The 15,255-nt window shown below is 38.3% G+C and overlaps 1 protein-coding gene across 4 annotated transcripts in view; it reads right to left on the bottom strand.

Moving 5' to 3' along the window:
* Positions 1-6,089: 6,089 nt before the first annotated feature.
* The window catches only part of SLAIN2 (SLAIN motif family member 2), a 33,035-nt gene continuing 23,869 nt past the window's right edge, over positions 6,090-15,255 (bottom strand). For 2 of the 4 annotated variants that reach the window (XM_081924503.1, XM_081924505.1), the window contains 3 exons: positions 11,966-12,043; positions 8,246-8,561; positions 6,090-6,540 (listed from right to left, as the gene is read on the bottom strand). In XM_081924503.1, the coding sequence (XP_081780629.1) occupies positions 6,474-6,540; positions 8,246-8,561; positions 11,966-12,043 (461 nt within the window). In that variant the 3' untranslated portion in view covers positions 6,090-6,473. The remainder of the gene's footprint in view (positions 6,541-8,245; positions 8,562-11,965; positions 12,044-15,255) is intronic. The other 2 variants (XM_081924504.1, XM_081924506.1) reach the window with 1 other exon arrangement.

Genomic DNA, 15,255 nt, shown 5'->3' with positions numbered 1-15,255 from the left:
CATACATCTTTGCTGGGTACAGAAACTATACAACTCCTTTTTAAAAAGGCAGATTAATGTGCGAGTGTAATCTCAACCCCCTTCCCCATTCCGTTCTTTCATTAACTGTCGAAGGCTACTGTTAGGTTGTCGGTGAACATATCATATACGACACAGCGATTCTTCAAACAGCTCTTGTTCATTCAGAGGCCAGAACAGAACTGAGCTGAAGGGCTCTGTCAGCCTGCTTTTATAGAGCTCCAGTACAACGTTACTGTAGCAACTTTCTAAAACTATCCAATCACTGAACGTCACTTTCGATCCTTCATTTGCATAACTATCTACAGTATCCCTCTGCTGGCCCAGGGTGAGAACTTCAGTACATAACAGCTACCTTAGACAGTTTCAGGTTTTTATTTTTTTCAAAATCCATGCCACTTGTTTGCATTTCTATGTATCATAGCCAATGGAACACATGGCCACTAATACCATATTAAACAGATGCGTAACTTTTTTCTGTGGCATTTCGATTCACCTTTTCTATAGCACTTTAACGCCCCAAAGTGGCCTATTCTCCAGTTTGCTTGTCATCACAACCATCTTTTAAGCAACAGCAAACTGAGGCACAGTGACACAACTATTTCTAGTGCCTTTACATCTAAGTATCAATTTGAGCTCATATTGCCAAAGCCCTTTAGTTTCTAGACAAACTCTGGGTATGTGTGCAACACTTGTTTTACATTTCTGCTCTCATTTTATCTACTCAGCCCAATAAGATTTTGGCCGCCGACGTTCATCCTTTTTCTTATTTTGTTGACTGAAGACCTTGCAAGCATCCCTGGATGCACACAGCTCCACGCAGGCCAGAATTATAAGGTGTCTTCCCCCAATGAAAACAAATGGGATGTTCAAGTTCCCTGTTGTCCTGAGCACACTCAGCCCAAGGAGGAAAAGGCTGGTAGTTTTATTCTTTATCGACAAAGCATGAGCTTACAGTAGCTCCAAAGGGGCACAGAACACACACATGCTTCTGGTAACTAAGTATCAGGCAAAAATGCTGAGAAAATAAGATAATGGCATTTTTAGAAGGCAGTATGGTCACCTATTGACCAACACCAGAGGAGATTCCCAAGGGATCTGTATTTTGTGAACTGGGAAATACAGCTGTTGTTGGAAACCTTATCTCAGAGTTAAAGGCAAGGCTATTATAGAGTGGCTAGGTTTAGCTGCATATACATTTGTGGACAGGTACAGGGGAGGAAAGGGACGCAGGTGGCGCTGTGGGTTAAAGCCTCAGCGCCTAGGACTTGCCGATCGAAAGGTCGGCAGTTCGAATCCCTGCGGCGGGGTGCGCTCCCGCTGCTCGGTCCCAGCGCCTGCCAACCTAGCAGTTCGAAAGCACCTCCGGGTGCAAGTAGATAAATAGGGACCGCTTACCAGCGGGAAGGTAAACGGTGTTTCCGTGTGCGGCTCTGGCTCGCCAGAGCAGCGATGTCACGCTGGCCACGTGACCCGGAAGTGTCTCCGGACAGCGCTGGCCCCTGGCCTCTTAAGTGAGATGGGTCTCACTTAAGTCTGTAAAGACTGGCCCGTACGGGCAGGAGTACCTTTCCCTTTACCTTTACAGGGGAGGAAAAGGCACTACCGAAGAGATGGCAAAGGGTGGTTAACTTACCCTGGAACTTCTTGTACCTGAAGCACAGCAGTTTCATCTTCTGAAGCAGGTAAGAGCTACGAGGCCCCATTTCAGGCAATAGTTTACATGGTGCTGTATAACAGCGGCTGTGAAAGGCTCACATTTTAAACAATTCCCAATAACCCTTAAATCAGTACCATGTGGTACATTGCACATTAGGATTTGAGAGAGATGGCTACAATGTTCTTACCTTCACCCCAATAGATTGTGCTATGTATGGAGGGAAGAATTTCGATCTTTTCACCCACTGAAAACCTACAGGTCCACAAAATCATCTTCATACTCGAGACATCTTAACATTTGGTTAGTTTCTTCACTTGGTGAATTATTTCAGACATAGTTCTACAATTCTTTTTTTCTTAAATCCAGTGCTTTACTATTACTTGTCTTGCTGCTACCAATAAAAAGATTAACATTTTTGTATAGTATAGTTTTGTTTGTTAACCAATTTGCTACATTTCACCCACAAGTTATCCCAAAAAAACTTGAATCTTTGGGCAACCCCACCACATATGGTAGTATATTCCCAAAGCAGCATGGTTCTTTCTTCAGCACTCAGTGCAGAGTACATTCGTTAAGTCTATTTGATAAAGGTTCTTTTCCCACTATTAAGATTTTAGCCTGGTTGTGAGGTATGGAAGTCAGATAAAATACGAACAATTGTTGTCGGCTGAAATTGTGCATTCTCACTGAAGGTTCCTTCTCCTGTAAATGTATTGCTTAAAATGAGGCCTACAAAAGGAACACAGTATTTATATTCTGGCTGCAAACATATTGTAGGCAGAAAATGTGAAATTTTCATTGTTGCTTCTTCCATCTTCTGAAACTAAGTACTGTACCGGCAGTGTTACTACTGATTGTACATTTCCCTTCACTCAAGTTTTTCAAATAATGAAGAATCAAAAGTAGTTGCCTTTTCTAAGCAATCCTCTGGGCCAGCTATGTGGAAACACTGAAATGTTTGACTGTTAACAAATCAACTGAATGCTGGTAATTTAACCAGAAGTGCCTTTGAATTCTAATTAACATTGCTTAAAATGCACCATTACAAATATTATCAGCATCTGTTTCAGTTGGGCACAATCTAATTTTCACAGACACATAGTGGCTATTTCAAACAGACACTTCTAACTGACAACATTAACCAATTGAGGAAAAATACTTGAATCGAAACAAGCTCTGTATAGGCAAAGGCAAATGCAGCTGTTTAGGTGAATAAGGGAAGCAGATGTGAATCTGCCTGCTTAATTCTGACATGCAACCATGTGTGGGCCTTTTTTTCTTTACACAGAAAGGAAGATAAACATCGCCAGTAGATGTCGTTCTAAAGCTATGTGTGTTCTCTTGTTAAAAGAACCATTGCCATGTAGAATTGTTTCTCCTACCCACACACCTATACAGAAACACACACACACACACACACACATGCATATACACACACAAACATACACAAAAGGCAAAGCAGCAACTTTCCCCCCAATAAAATCAGATACAATATATACAGGTTCTTTGATGTGAATTTGCAATGCTTTCCTTTTTTAAAACACAGTTAGGGGAAGACCAAAGTGGCAAGTAGGGAGGGGGAGTTTAACCTACCCATTAGAAATCCCTCCTACAAAGCTATTTGGTCCAACCAGCAAAATGAACAAGCACAACCCTGTGTGCCTGTAAGTTTTTACTCCTGTTTTGCTGCTTAGCCCTAAATCACAGATGTCCAATAGTAAGTACATTTCTAAAGAATGAAGATGACCAGAGTAATTAAATTAACTTCAAATGCTGAATTGTATATACAGATTTTATTTTATTTTTTAAAAAGAGTCAAAGAATGCTGTGGTAAGAATATTTATATTTTTCCATTTTTTTTTACTTTTTTATTAACACTTACAAAAACATTCAAACACTGAGAAAAAAATTAAATAACTTTGGAAGCAGAATTCCTTTCTTTTCTGCCTACATACATACAACAATTCTGAGCTGTTGGCACTAAAAATAATCCACATTCATAAAACCCTTACTACTATTATCAAACATAAATTAAGAAAATCATAGGCACTAGTTTATCAAATTCATGTTTCCACACTTCTTCAATATACCCAAACCTCTAAACACATAAAGCCCTAGGATGTCCTGGTAATCAAATAAACTGGTAATGCACAAAATCTCCCCTAGTAAACTGGCAGTTTTCTTCTTTCAGGAATTTGTATTTGCTGGATTTTTATTACGATGTAGCAGCAGGATGTTTCCAGAACTTAATACACCTTCAAAATGATTGAACAGCTGAGTTTGATTTTTAAAAAGTGGTTTATAAAATAAGGCGATGCACCTTGGTTAAAAAGGTAACATCTGAATTTCTGAACAACATAAAATAAACATTTTCCTAATAAAAGCAAAAATTAGAATTTCCTCACTTCTGAAGATTGCAACATCTACTTCATTAGAGCCAAGTTTGAAAAATGAAGCCCGACAAGTTTTACCTAAAATATTTTGGTACCTCGCTTTTTTTTTGCTCAACATCACATGTGTTGGATTAACAGTACAACACTATTAATCCTGCCTCAGGTTTCCCACAGGTTACTGGCTACTTTGATTTCAGAAGACACACTAGATCAGCAGATTTCATCCAGGCAGACTTTTATCTGGATGTAAAGATCAGGGGAAGTATTTTTTAATTACAATGAATTTCCAGACTGTGCTTATGATTCGCAGTGCGTATCATTCCACCATATAAAAAAAGTAGCATTGGAAAGAATTGTGAATAAATCTACTTAGAAGACCTGTTTAAACCGAGAATCGGAAAGAATGCCCAGTCTTTTTGGGTACTTGGACCTGTTCATAAACCTTTCTCCCCATAATGTGTCTTTAGAAATCAGCATCCTAAAAATTCCTGCAGTAAGAATCCCGTGACTTAAACCTGGCAAAATGAAGGGCCTCTTGTTTAACCAATAAAGACTGCCCGCGGATTGCGAAACTGCTGGATCAGAGATCTGGTCCTAGTCTGTCTTGTTCACTTATCCAATTCAAGTAAAAGTTGCATGGCTTATAATCCACTAAGCTAATAAAACTAAAAATCCGAGGACTGTGAAATTCTAGGATGAATTACTATTTGCTGCAAAACTCAAAACACACATATTATGAGGCAGGCATGAATGAGGTTAAAAGGCAACCTACCACACAATCCAACAGAGCCTGTTGGATTCTTCAGTCATTACATAAAAAGTATCCTGGCTGCCTTTTTTTAACAAGTACTTCATGAGTGCTGCAGACTCATAGCGGATGTCATACTGAGAGACTGCCCCATCCATAGAGACATTTACAACGGACCTGCTCCCAACTTGCTGTTTTCACATCTTCAGTCGTTCAACGCAGCAAAAAACAAAAACATTTTTTTAAAGGTATGTATGTGTGTGAAGGGAGGGAAATAGGGTGTCAATAGCAGCAGGGTTTTGTTTTGTATTTTAACTGAGCAGGGAACCCTGCAAACAAGTAAAAATAGTGATAAGTATTGGTTAGTCTGACAGCCACTAGAGGAACTAAATACCTTGTAAACATATATGGCTGGGTTGTTTTTTTCATTTTCGTTTTTTAAACTCTTACCAACAATGTAAAATACAGGTGTAAGGCAAAGTACATAGTTAAAATACTAACATGGGCAATAACTTCGGAAGAAGTATTTACAATTAAACACAAATTAGTTTAGGAAGCTAATCATTTTTTTCTTTAAAAAAAGATAAAGAAAACTCCCGCATACCATGAAACATTACCCACATGAATATAATCATTTGGTATCAACAGTACAACTCATTTCCTTAGTATCTCTAGGGCTTAAGTGCATAGTCATCTTTTCTTTATGTTAACTCTACGCATGTTCAGTTGAGTTCCAGGCTGCAAGCACTGAGGTGTGATTTTAATGGACAATTTCTCCCTTTTCAAGGAAATTTCATCTGAAAAAGGACTTCTCAAAATTGTGTGAGCTGTGTTTTTCAAAATGTCGTTTGCGATAGCAAAGGCCATCTTCCTGAGCCAGGAACTGCTAAGTTTAGAAAGATTGTACAGTTGATACTAAGCCCTTTTGGCAATCCAAATGAAACAACACAAAACCAGTTTGGGTCAAGAAATCAACATAAAAAGATGCAACCTATCCAACCCAGATAAATGAGGTCTGCTGCATCTAGACTGCTCAAAAAGATAAAAACAGTGACATGGCTTCCCTACCACTCCCAACTGAGACTCCAGATAAAATGGTTCTGCTGTGACTCAGCAATTTCTCCATTCAAATCTTCCACAATTGTTTAAAAGGATTTCACTACCACAGTAGCACTTGGCAAGCCGTTTCCCCCCTTTGATTAATATGTTAATGTTTAGATACTACAGCTCCAGAAAATTATTTTCCTTAAATCAAATCAAGTCACATATGGATGTTTTAGATTTTATTTTTAATTTTATTTTTACGATTTTACATGCTGTTTTTCAGGATAGATGTTTCTTTGGCATTGTGTTAGGTGTTTGCCCAGATGTTGACCACTGTATCCATGAGAGCATTTATAACAATTTTTAGGTAGCAGAGGAGAGAAAGCTCCGGAGGTGAAAAGTGATTCATGTAAAAGTGATTTGAGTGATCACCAAGTATCTGATGTTAATGTCATTAAAGTGCTGTTTTATAATCTCTGCCAGCTTGTGCTAATTAAGGACAGAGGTCTGGGGATTTGCAAACCCCCAAAGTCTTATCTGATCAGTCTGCATATTGATCTGTCATTTAGCCTGGGGAAGGAGTACCTACTGAACAATGTTGCTTTGCACTTCAGTAGCAGCCGTCCTTCCAACTCTCATCTTTCACATTGCTATAGGTTTTGGGAGCTGGCAATGTTCTGAAACACAAAAATACATTCCCACAAAAGTCTTAGACCATAATACACAAGTGCAACTGCTTCTTTAAAATTACAGTTCACTGAAGGTATTAGCACCAACTATTGTTCATTTTAAGAAGTTATCCCCAATATTAGATTAACTTTTAACAATATACACTTAGAGTAACTAACAGACAACATTAACATTTAAACAGTTTTAGCATTTCAGATACATCCGGCTTGCTGCTATTGGGAACAGATGCTGGACTAGATAAGACCTTAGCCTGATCCAGGAAGGCAACTATCATAAATATGGCCTGATCTTTTTTTCATTTCACTTTGTTTAGGCAGGTCAGGTTTCAGAAAAGACTGCGCCAATTGTTTTCTCTTAAATTAAACCTAGTACCAAAATGAATCCAAACTGACCCACCCACAAATAGAACATTCTACTGGGGCTTTTGTGCTGTGCAAGCTATCTTGAAATGAACAAGAACTGCATTAAAACACAAGAGTTCCAAAGGAGTGGCTTCTGGTGAGCTGTGCCCAGTGAAAATAACAAAGCGTAAGCTTGGCTGTACCTCTGTGTTGAAGTTAATTGTGGCAACAGCAACCTCTTTAGCTCAAAAGCCACTTACATTCAACTGAGAGAGAAGAAGTAAATGCTTGGTGTTAATACTGAACTCAGTGAGGGCTAGCAAATGGGAACTGCAGTACCTCTGTGTCTGTGGAATGCTCTTCCTAGGGAAGTTCGCCTGGTGCCTTCAATTATTCCTTTAGGCACCAAGCAAAAATGTTCCTTTTTAACCAGGGCTTTGGTTGACCTGATCAACATCCCATACCTTTAAAAATGTAGCCCTTTTGTGGTGAGGTATTAGTGGGTTATTGCTTTTATTTTTATATTATATACTGTGATCTTTTTATGTGAACCGCCCTGAGACCTTCAGGTATAGGGTGGTATGTAAATTCAATTAATAAACAACAACAACAACTATGTGAAACAGCAAATGGCTTCAATTTGGATGTTCATCCAGCATTTAAAGTGACTGAACTCCCACAGAAAAGGCAGGATTCACAGTTTGCAGGTGAATTCAACCCAGTCTTATACCTGGATTTTAGGGCCGTAGCCTTCTTTTATACAATTAAGATGGGTGCACCAGCTGAGCTGCGTGCCTTTCTGAAACTACCTAATGCTGCTACAGGATCCCTTCCTTAGTCATCTCTTATCTTGAGGTAGGGCTGCCTTTGAAAACAGTTTGGAAAGTTGGACAAGTTCAGAATGCTGCAACCGGGCTTCTTATGGGAGTGAAATCTAATGCTCATATTCCTCCCCTTTTGTATCACCCACATTGGCTGCCAATTCTCTTAGATTGCGAGTGCAATTCAAAGTGATGGTTTTGTCCTATAAAGCTCTAAATGGCTTGCAACCAGGTTACCTGAAAGATGCCTTTCCCTGGTTTTCCATAGCCCACCCCACTTCAGCCAGCATTCTGTGACCATTGAGAACACTCATTCTCAGTCTTTAGGTCCTGTACCCGACCCCCCTGCAAATACCTCTGTCTTGTGGGTCAGTGGTGCCTTTCTGACTACATAAAAACAGAACCATGAGAACTGGGGTTGCTATTAGCGCACAGCACAAATGATACACTATTGGAGTTTGAGACATGCAAGCACTTGTATGGAAGACTGCTTCTGCAGTACGAAACCTTAAAATGAAAGCAAGACTCACCTGCGAACAGGCTGTGCAAGTTTGCTACGAGGCACTGGTATGCCCCCAGCGGAGGGGGCACTAGGTCTTGGCAAACCACTCCTCATCCCTGGTGTCCCTGTGGGTCTTGTAAGCGTAGCACTGTTGATGTTGCTGGCTGGGCTTGGAGAGACTGAATTGGGAGCTGCTAAAGGCCCTGGTGAAGAGCTGCTATGTGAAAGCTGGACAGCTTCTGGAACAGCAGAGCTAGGTCCATGGTTACTAAACGCTTTTACCGGCTGTCTCAGAGCCAGAGGAGATGGTGCTGCTGGGGACCGGAATTTACTGGGAGAAGGAACTGGAAAATCAGCAAAACAAGAATGTCATTTTCCATGACGAAGAAACAACAAAACGCAGCTTAAAAAATAGGCAGAAACTGTTTCAGCACCTGCAATGTACTACAGATTCACACAACACAACACAGAGGTATTGATGTTTTAGACATCTTTTTATAAGGTCAGAGTTTGTGTATACACACTCACAATGTTCTACTGAAGGAGATTGACATTTGATGTGTGGCAGTATAAAAATGGACACCTATCATCAGTTGTGCTAACAGACTGAGAAGTACGGTAGTTTTGTACCTATTTTGGTCTGACCATTTTCAACACTTTCTTTGGGGGTAGATATGTGTTATGCATACAGTCCTTCTCATTCAAATTATTCATAAGATGATGTAGCAAACCTAGCCAAGTTTGTAATGCACTGCAGATTTTTTAAAAAACATGCATTTAGTATGAGAAATGCCCATTACTACTGAATTTGTTCTGTACACTGTGAAAATACATTTATTAGGGAGTATACCATAAATATGAGGCAATGTCTGAGTGTTAAAAGCACCCCAATGGAGAAGGTTTTAATCACAGACAATATAAGATGCTATTCCTTTAAGAAATCTAGGAAGTATAACTATAGTTCACAGACAGTGTGGCTAGACCTTTTGTTTCACGGAGGTGCATTACATGCTGGAATCAATATGATGAAGGCAGGGTTTATAAATTAAAAAAAATACAAACTCACACTAGAAGTTATTGGAATCTAAATTCACATAACTGTGCACATCAGAACCAAGTCTGAATTGCTCTTAAAGCTCTGAAAACTCCCATGACCCTCAAATTACACAGGCTACAGCATCTTGAGAAAAGATAAAGGTGTATAGAGAATCCTTATTGGCATGTTTCTGGGGGAACATTCCACAGTGGCATTATGGAACAAGACATGCCAATGATCAGACAATGAACAAACACCCTAGGCAGCAAAAAAGCCAAAAGCAAGTGAGCTGTTTCAGAAGAGACCAATAACTACAAAAACTCCTAAATAAGGAAAGTAAAATGTACAAAAAACCTCAAATATAATCACAGGATTTATAAGGCATTGAACCTGTATTGAAATAATGGATGCAGTTTCAGAAAAAGGTTTTTGGAACAACTGAACAATGTTTATCACATGAGCTTTATGTATAAAACTGAAGATGAATTTTTTTGGAGATTCTTATAGTCTCACATACCCTTTAAAATAAAACAAAAACTAGATTCCCTAGTCCTTTCTATTCAAATTATAAGAAAGACCATCCAAGCTCACTTTATACAATATTTCAGTTTCCAACACCCCACTCTGCCCACTTACTGCACACAGCTGTGAATTTTGCTATAACAAAAGGTCCTTTACAAGAGGAAGCATGTGGCTGAAAAAGAATTTCTTTGTTTGAGCTCCAAACTATGACCAGCTTTATGTAATTATTAATAGACTGCCTAGTTAATTCCATTACACAGAAGCCTTTTGCTTACAAAACATCTATGAACATCCACACTTCTAGAGAGTCTCTCCACACTGATACTTTTCAATATTAATGACCTCAAGGCAAAACCGAATGGTCTCCAGTATATGCCATAATAATGGCCCTTCACTTAAGGCAAGCATTGCAAAAATAATAATAATGGAGGAATATGTAGTAACAAACAACACGTGTGTTGAGAATAAATACCTTGCGTAATCTTAGCCCTATAGGTATAATCTATCTGTGTCTACCGACCGACCCACCCAGAGTATTGATCAGCAAGCAACATCCTGATATAAGAAGGAAAGGAGAATTATAGCTTCTTGTAAATAACTGCAGTGAAGTATGCCACACAACCTAAACTTGTCATTTCCTGCTTTAAAAAGGAATTTACAGTATTCTAAAACAAATGCAAGAGATTGTTAGAGGTATTTTATGAGGCCAGAGAAGTAGCATATTGTTGAACTTAGGTGAAAGAAGACATTTAGGTTATCCATCCATTAACCATTCTAAGCATAAAAAGGACTGGTGTTTCAGGAGTAAGGACACAGAAAGCCCTAAAGTCCAAAATAAAATTCTGAGACAAAATGTGCTTTGTGAATAATCAAATAGTCTGGACTGCTATTGAGTGTATCACAAAATATCAATAAATAATTAGAACAAGGCTATGGTCCAAGAACAAAAAGAACTGGGCTTCAAGACCTTGCGTCTAAAGAAATCATTCTTTCAAAAAACTATTGTAACAAATCACATAAATTCTGAACTGACTAGCTTTACACTGTACCCACAAAAACTTTTTACATACCTAGTCATAGCGACATGAACATGAAGAAGCCTCTCCAAAGATAATTTGGATAAGATTATCAACTTTTAATAGGGAGCCAGAGCAAAATGACATGAATAATAGACATAAGGCAGAATTCTTTGAAAATGCTACAGTTGTATTGTGCAAGTGCACTGCACTTGGCAAATGTTTCTGCTTCAAAATACTTAGAAAAAAATGTTCTTTAAAATATCTCATTTAGCAATGACAAATGCAAGCTATATTTTGAAATTATGTATTATGAACCAAAGTATTAAGATGTTTTAAATGATGTGTGCTCATTTTATACAAAGATTATTGAAGTTAAAGGCAACACAATGGGATAGATAGATGAGCAGTTGTTAATTTCTGGAAAGTATCCAAGTTTTCCAGGCTTGAAGAATTTGGTTCAGCTATCCCAAACAGCTTAGAAAGAAGACTGAATAAAAATGACAACTAAGGAACCAATAATGAAAGGTCTATCTGGAGAGTGTTAGGCAACCTTAGAATTGTTCTGAATATGCCTGCTACTTTAAAATAAAGAAGAAGGCAACTTGAATTAAACAGTTGTTCTCTTTAGAATTTAGCTAGCACTAACTTTTCTTGAATTGTAAAACCATTAAGAGGTAAGAGTAATCAATGAATTCTTTAAAATCATACCCAGTCTTTTGAGAACTCCAAGACAGTGGGCAGTGCTATTGCCCAAAATAAAGGTATAGGCACCATCTCTAAACCTAGAAAACACAAGTTTGCTCTAACTTAATATAACCTACTCTTATGCTTCTAAAGCAGAACATAGGATAAATTCTAACATGACTGATTATTTTATAAGTTAAGGTATTTAAGCAAACCTAAAGCAGTGCTGATAATAAGTTTTAAGATCAAAGCTTGCTAAAACTTAGCATTTATTTTCATAAGAAGCATATGAAGGAAGATCACAACAGTCAACAGCTAGCTCAATGCTGAAATGTTCTATAAAGGAGCATTTATGCCATTACATTCACCAATAAAAGCACTTGCTGTTAGACTCCAGTTGCATTATTTCAACTGCATAAGTCTAAGCACAAGGGAACAATTTTCTGAATTTAACTGGATTTCATTAAATGGCTGTAAGCTAATTTACCTCCTTTGGTAGCTGGAGTAGGAAGTAGCTGTTTGGTTTTGAAGGCAACACGGGGCATTTTTTTCTGCCTTTGCAGAGCTGTTGAAACAAAGACATGTCATATCTGTCTAAAGAGAGAAGATAATGAATTCAAAGTTCACTTAAGATTTTAGGACCTTATCTACCTAGGAAAAATCAGGAAGCAAAAAAAGCATAACAGTTTTCAAAAGCTGTTACGGCTCCAGTAGTAGTAGTAGTAGTGGAGGAGGAGTGCTTTGCTTTGCTTTACAGAAGTGATGCTTACTAAGGAGGATTGCAAAGGTAAATGTCAAATGCTTCATGGTACAAAGTGTGTTAAGCGTTTTAGCAGGCAAAGAGCTTCTTGCAGGCCAAAGCCCAAGGAGGCAAAAATAATCCACACGCCCAGAAGTGAAAACAAACCACCAGCCAGACATGCCACAGCCAAATCAGTGCAAGGTTAAATTCAGAACACAACGGTCACATTTAACTCAACAAAAGACACAACATTTCAGCTCCAAATAGTCAATTCAGGAACAGAGCTTCTGTCTTCTGAAGTTGAAGAAAATGTTTCATAATATGTATGTATGTACATATATATGCATATTTATACACAGGAATTCACTCAAGACTGATCGCTTATTGAAGCTAGTATTTCTCCTTTAATCAAAAACTGTAATTCTGACCTATGAAGAAGAGTCAGGAACAAGCTCAAACAACAAAATGCCATCTAAAGCCAGCTGCTGTATCTAAGAGGTCTCTTGTAAACTAATGCCTGCCACAGATAGAGAGGACCATATAGGCAAATCAATGCTTGAAAAGTATTCAAGTATGGCTGAGAATTCAACACAATATGGTGGTCCTCTGCAACTGTCATCCTCAGACACAGTTCTAACTTAAGTCAAAATAAATATATATATTTGAGTCACATATACTATAAAGAAACTTAAGTGACTTGAAGGGAAGAAACATGGAGCTCAGCCAAGCCTTCCCCCTCTTCCTTGTGTGTGAAATATGTCGTACCCTATTACCAAGGATCAGTGTTGCACTCGGCAATTGCTAATCCAGGTTAAAACAAAATAAGATATGCCTGCTTGGATTTTAAGGATTCTGATTAAAGCCAGGTTCTCAGCAGTTTACTAGCACATTGAGTTTTGTTTTAACTCAGCTTGGCAAATAATAAAATTCAGATAGATGAATACAAAGGGGGGGGGGGAAATCATGCAAGAATTGAGACACTGCAGAAGAATTTAGATCCTGTAGCCTTCTCCTTAAACACAGATCAAGTCAAAAGCAGGTTTCTCAAGAACCTGCCCTGCGCTTCTCTAGGTTTATGACTATGCTTAGCAACATGGCATTGAGAACTAGAATGAGAATTACCGTACCTAGATAAAAGTGTAACCGAGGAAATGGTGTTCTACTACTGCTGCATTGAATTGTTAATACACACCAAGCAGCACTTATTTATCCTTGATTCCCCATCTCCCTTCCCTTCAGCAAGGAGAAATGCGTTCTTTTTGCTTTGGATAAATGGATGTGCCCACTTTATCTGACGGTACAAACTTAAGCATGGCTATTCAGAAGTCAATTCTGTGGTGAGGAATTGAATGTTGCACTGTTGCCAATGTTCCACCAGCGTAAGCATTTCTGCTCCCCCGATGGAACAATCTCTCCTCCCCCCCCCCACTGTTTTCTCCTGAACTCCCCTTACAGAGGCAAGGGGGGTTGTATTTGATTCCACTATTAAGTCACATATATAAATCTAATAAACAACAACAATAATGCCATGAAAAAGTGTGGCTTACTTAAAAAAGAAACTGAAAAAACTATTTAAATATAAATATTAGTCCTTAAAATATAGTCCAGCCCACAACCTTCTATAGCGGATAGATAAGACATGTAGGATATACTGTTTCCTTTAATGCTGTATAAAAAGCCACGGGTATGTTACCCGACCAACACTTTCTCTGACAAGTAACATCAAAATACAGTTTCAAATCAAGTATTTACTCATGGCAAGAACTGCCTTGTTAAACAATGCCAGAAAAAGCCCACCTAGTATCTGCCTTCAGTGATGGTGAGAGGCATTTAGGAATCTCACAAAAAAGGTATGTCTTGGTTCAGAAAGAGACATCTTGTGACCATTCCACAGACTGCATTAATATATGCTTCCTCTGTATATTCTAAACCAACTGGGAATTTAATTGGATGATCCCAGTTCTAGTGTTCGAGATAATTTCTCTTTTCACACACATGCTGCTCCATACTTGTTCCAGCCCCCAATCATCTTTGCCACACGTTTTCTGTGGCATTTCTAGAATTAAGATATCCTTCTGGAGACTGAGTGACCAGTGACCAGAATAAGACACAGTATTTCAAATACTGGTGCACTACCAACTTGTACAGCTATTTTATTTCCAACCCTTTAGAGATTCCTAACCTTCAATTTGCCACACCTCCTTGAGCTTTCTGTTTTAACTTCACAATCTGTTTCCCAGGTAGTTGGAATCAATTCGATGTATACGTCAAGTTATAATTAAAAGCTGCTTTGCGCACGATCAAACACCTGCCACTGTACTGCTAACTAATTCAGTTGCAGAGTTCCACAGAATCTGCTTAAGCATTTACCATTTGAAATAGCTTGGCGTAATATGCAAAACGTCCAAATAAGTTTGGAACAAGTTAAATACTACTGACCCCAATATAAACATTTTGTTTTACACTGGCAATTTTCCAATCCTTTGGAAAGGAGGGTGATTTTAGTAGCGAGTTGTGCGTTGTAATTAATAAATCAGAAATTTAACATTTTGAGTCTAAGAACTTACAGATGAATGTCACTCTGCTATGGTGGCATTTCCTGTGCATGACTTATGTCTTCAGTAATACATTTGTTGATAAAGTTGCTCACATTGATTCCACTGTATCAGTCAATAGCTAAATTAACACCTTTTTCATTCTACAATTTGTTTGGTAGAAGACTGCAAAATTTGCCTTCTGTGCTACTTAATAGTTTAAAACAAGGTTTCAGAATAAACCACACTTAAGAAAATGGAACCATAAGGAGGTTACTAACTTGTACGAGAGGTATAGAATGTTCAGGTGACCATTTTTCATGAGCTAGAACAAGCCTTAAACAGGACAAAAAATGAAGCCAAACAAATCCCAAATTCCACCTTACATTTGCAAAGGTTTGAAATAATTTTCATCAAGACTTCTACAGGTATGTTAATGAAATATATTTATGTTTATACAAGCTTAAACTGCACTGATACACTGCCAACATACTTTTCATT

Source organism: Podarcis melisellensis (genome assembly GCF_964234715.1).
Source record: "Podarcis melisellensis genome assembly, chromosome: 9".
Classification (NCBI taxonomy): domain Eukaryota; kingdom Metazoa; phylum Chordata; class Lepidosauria; order Squamata; family Lacertidae; genus Podarcis; species Podarcis melisellensis.
This window is presented reverse-complemented; position numbering and strand designations above follow the sequence as displayed.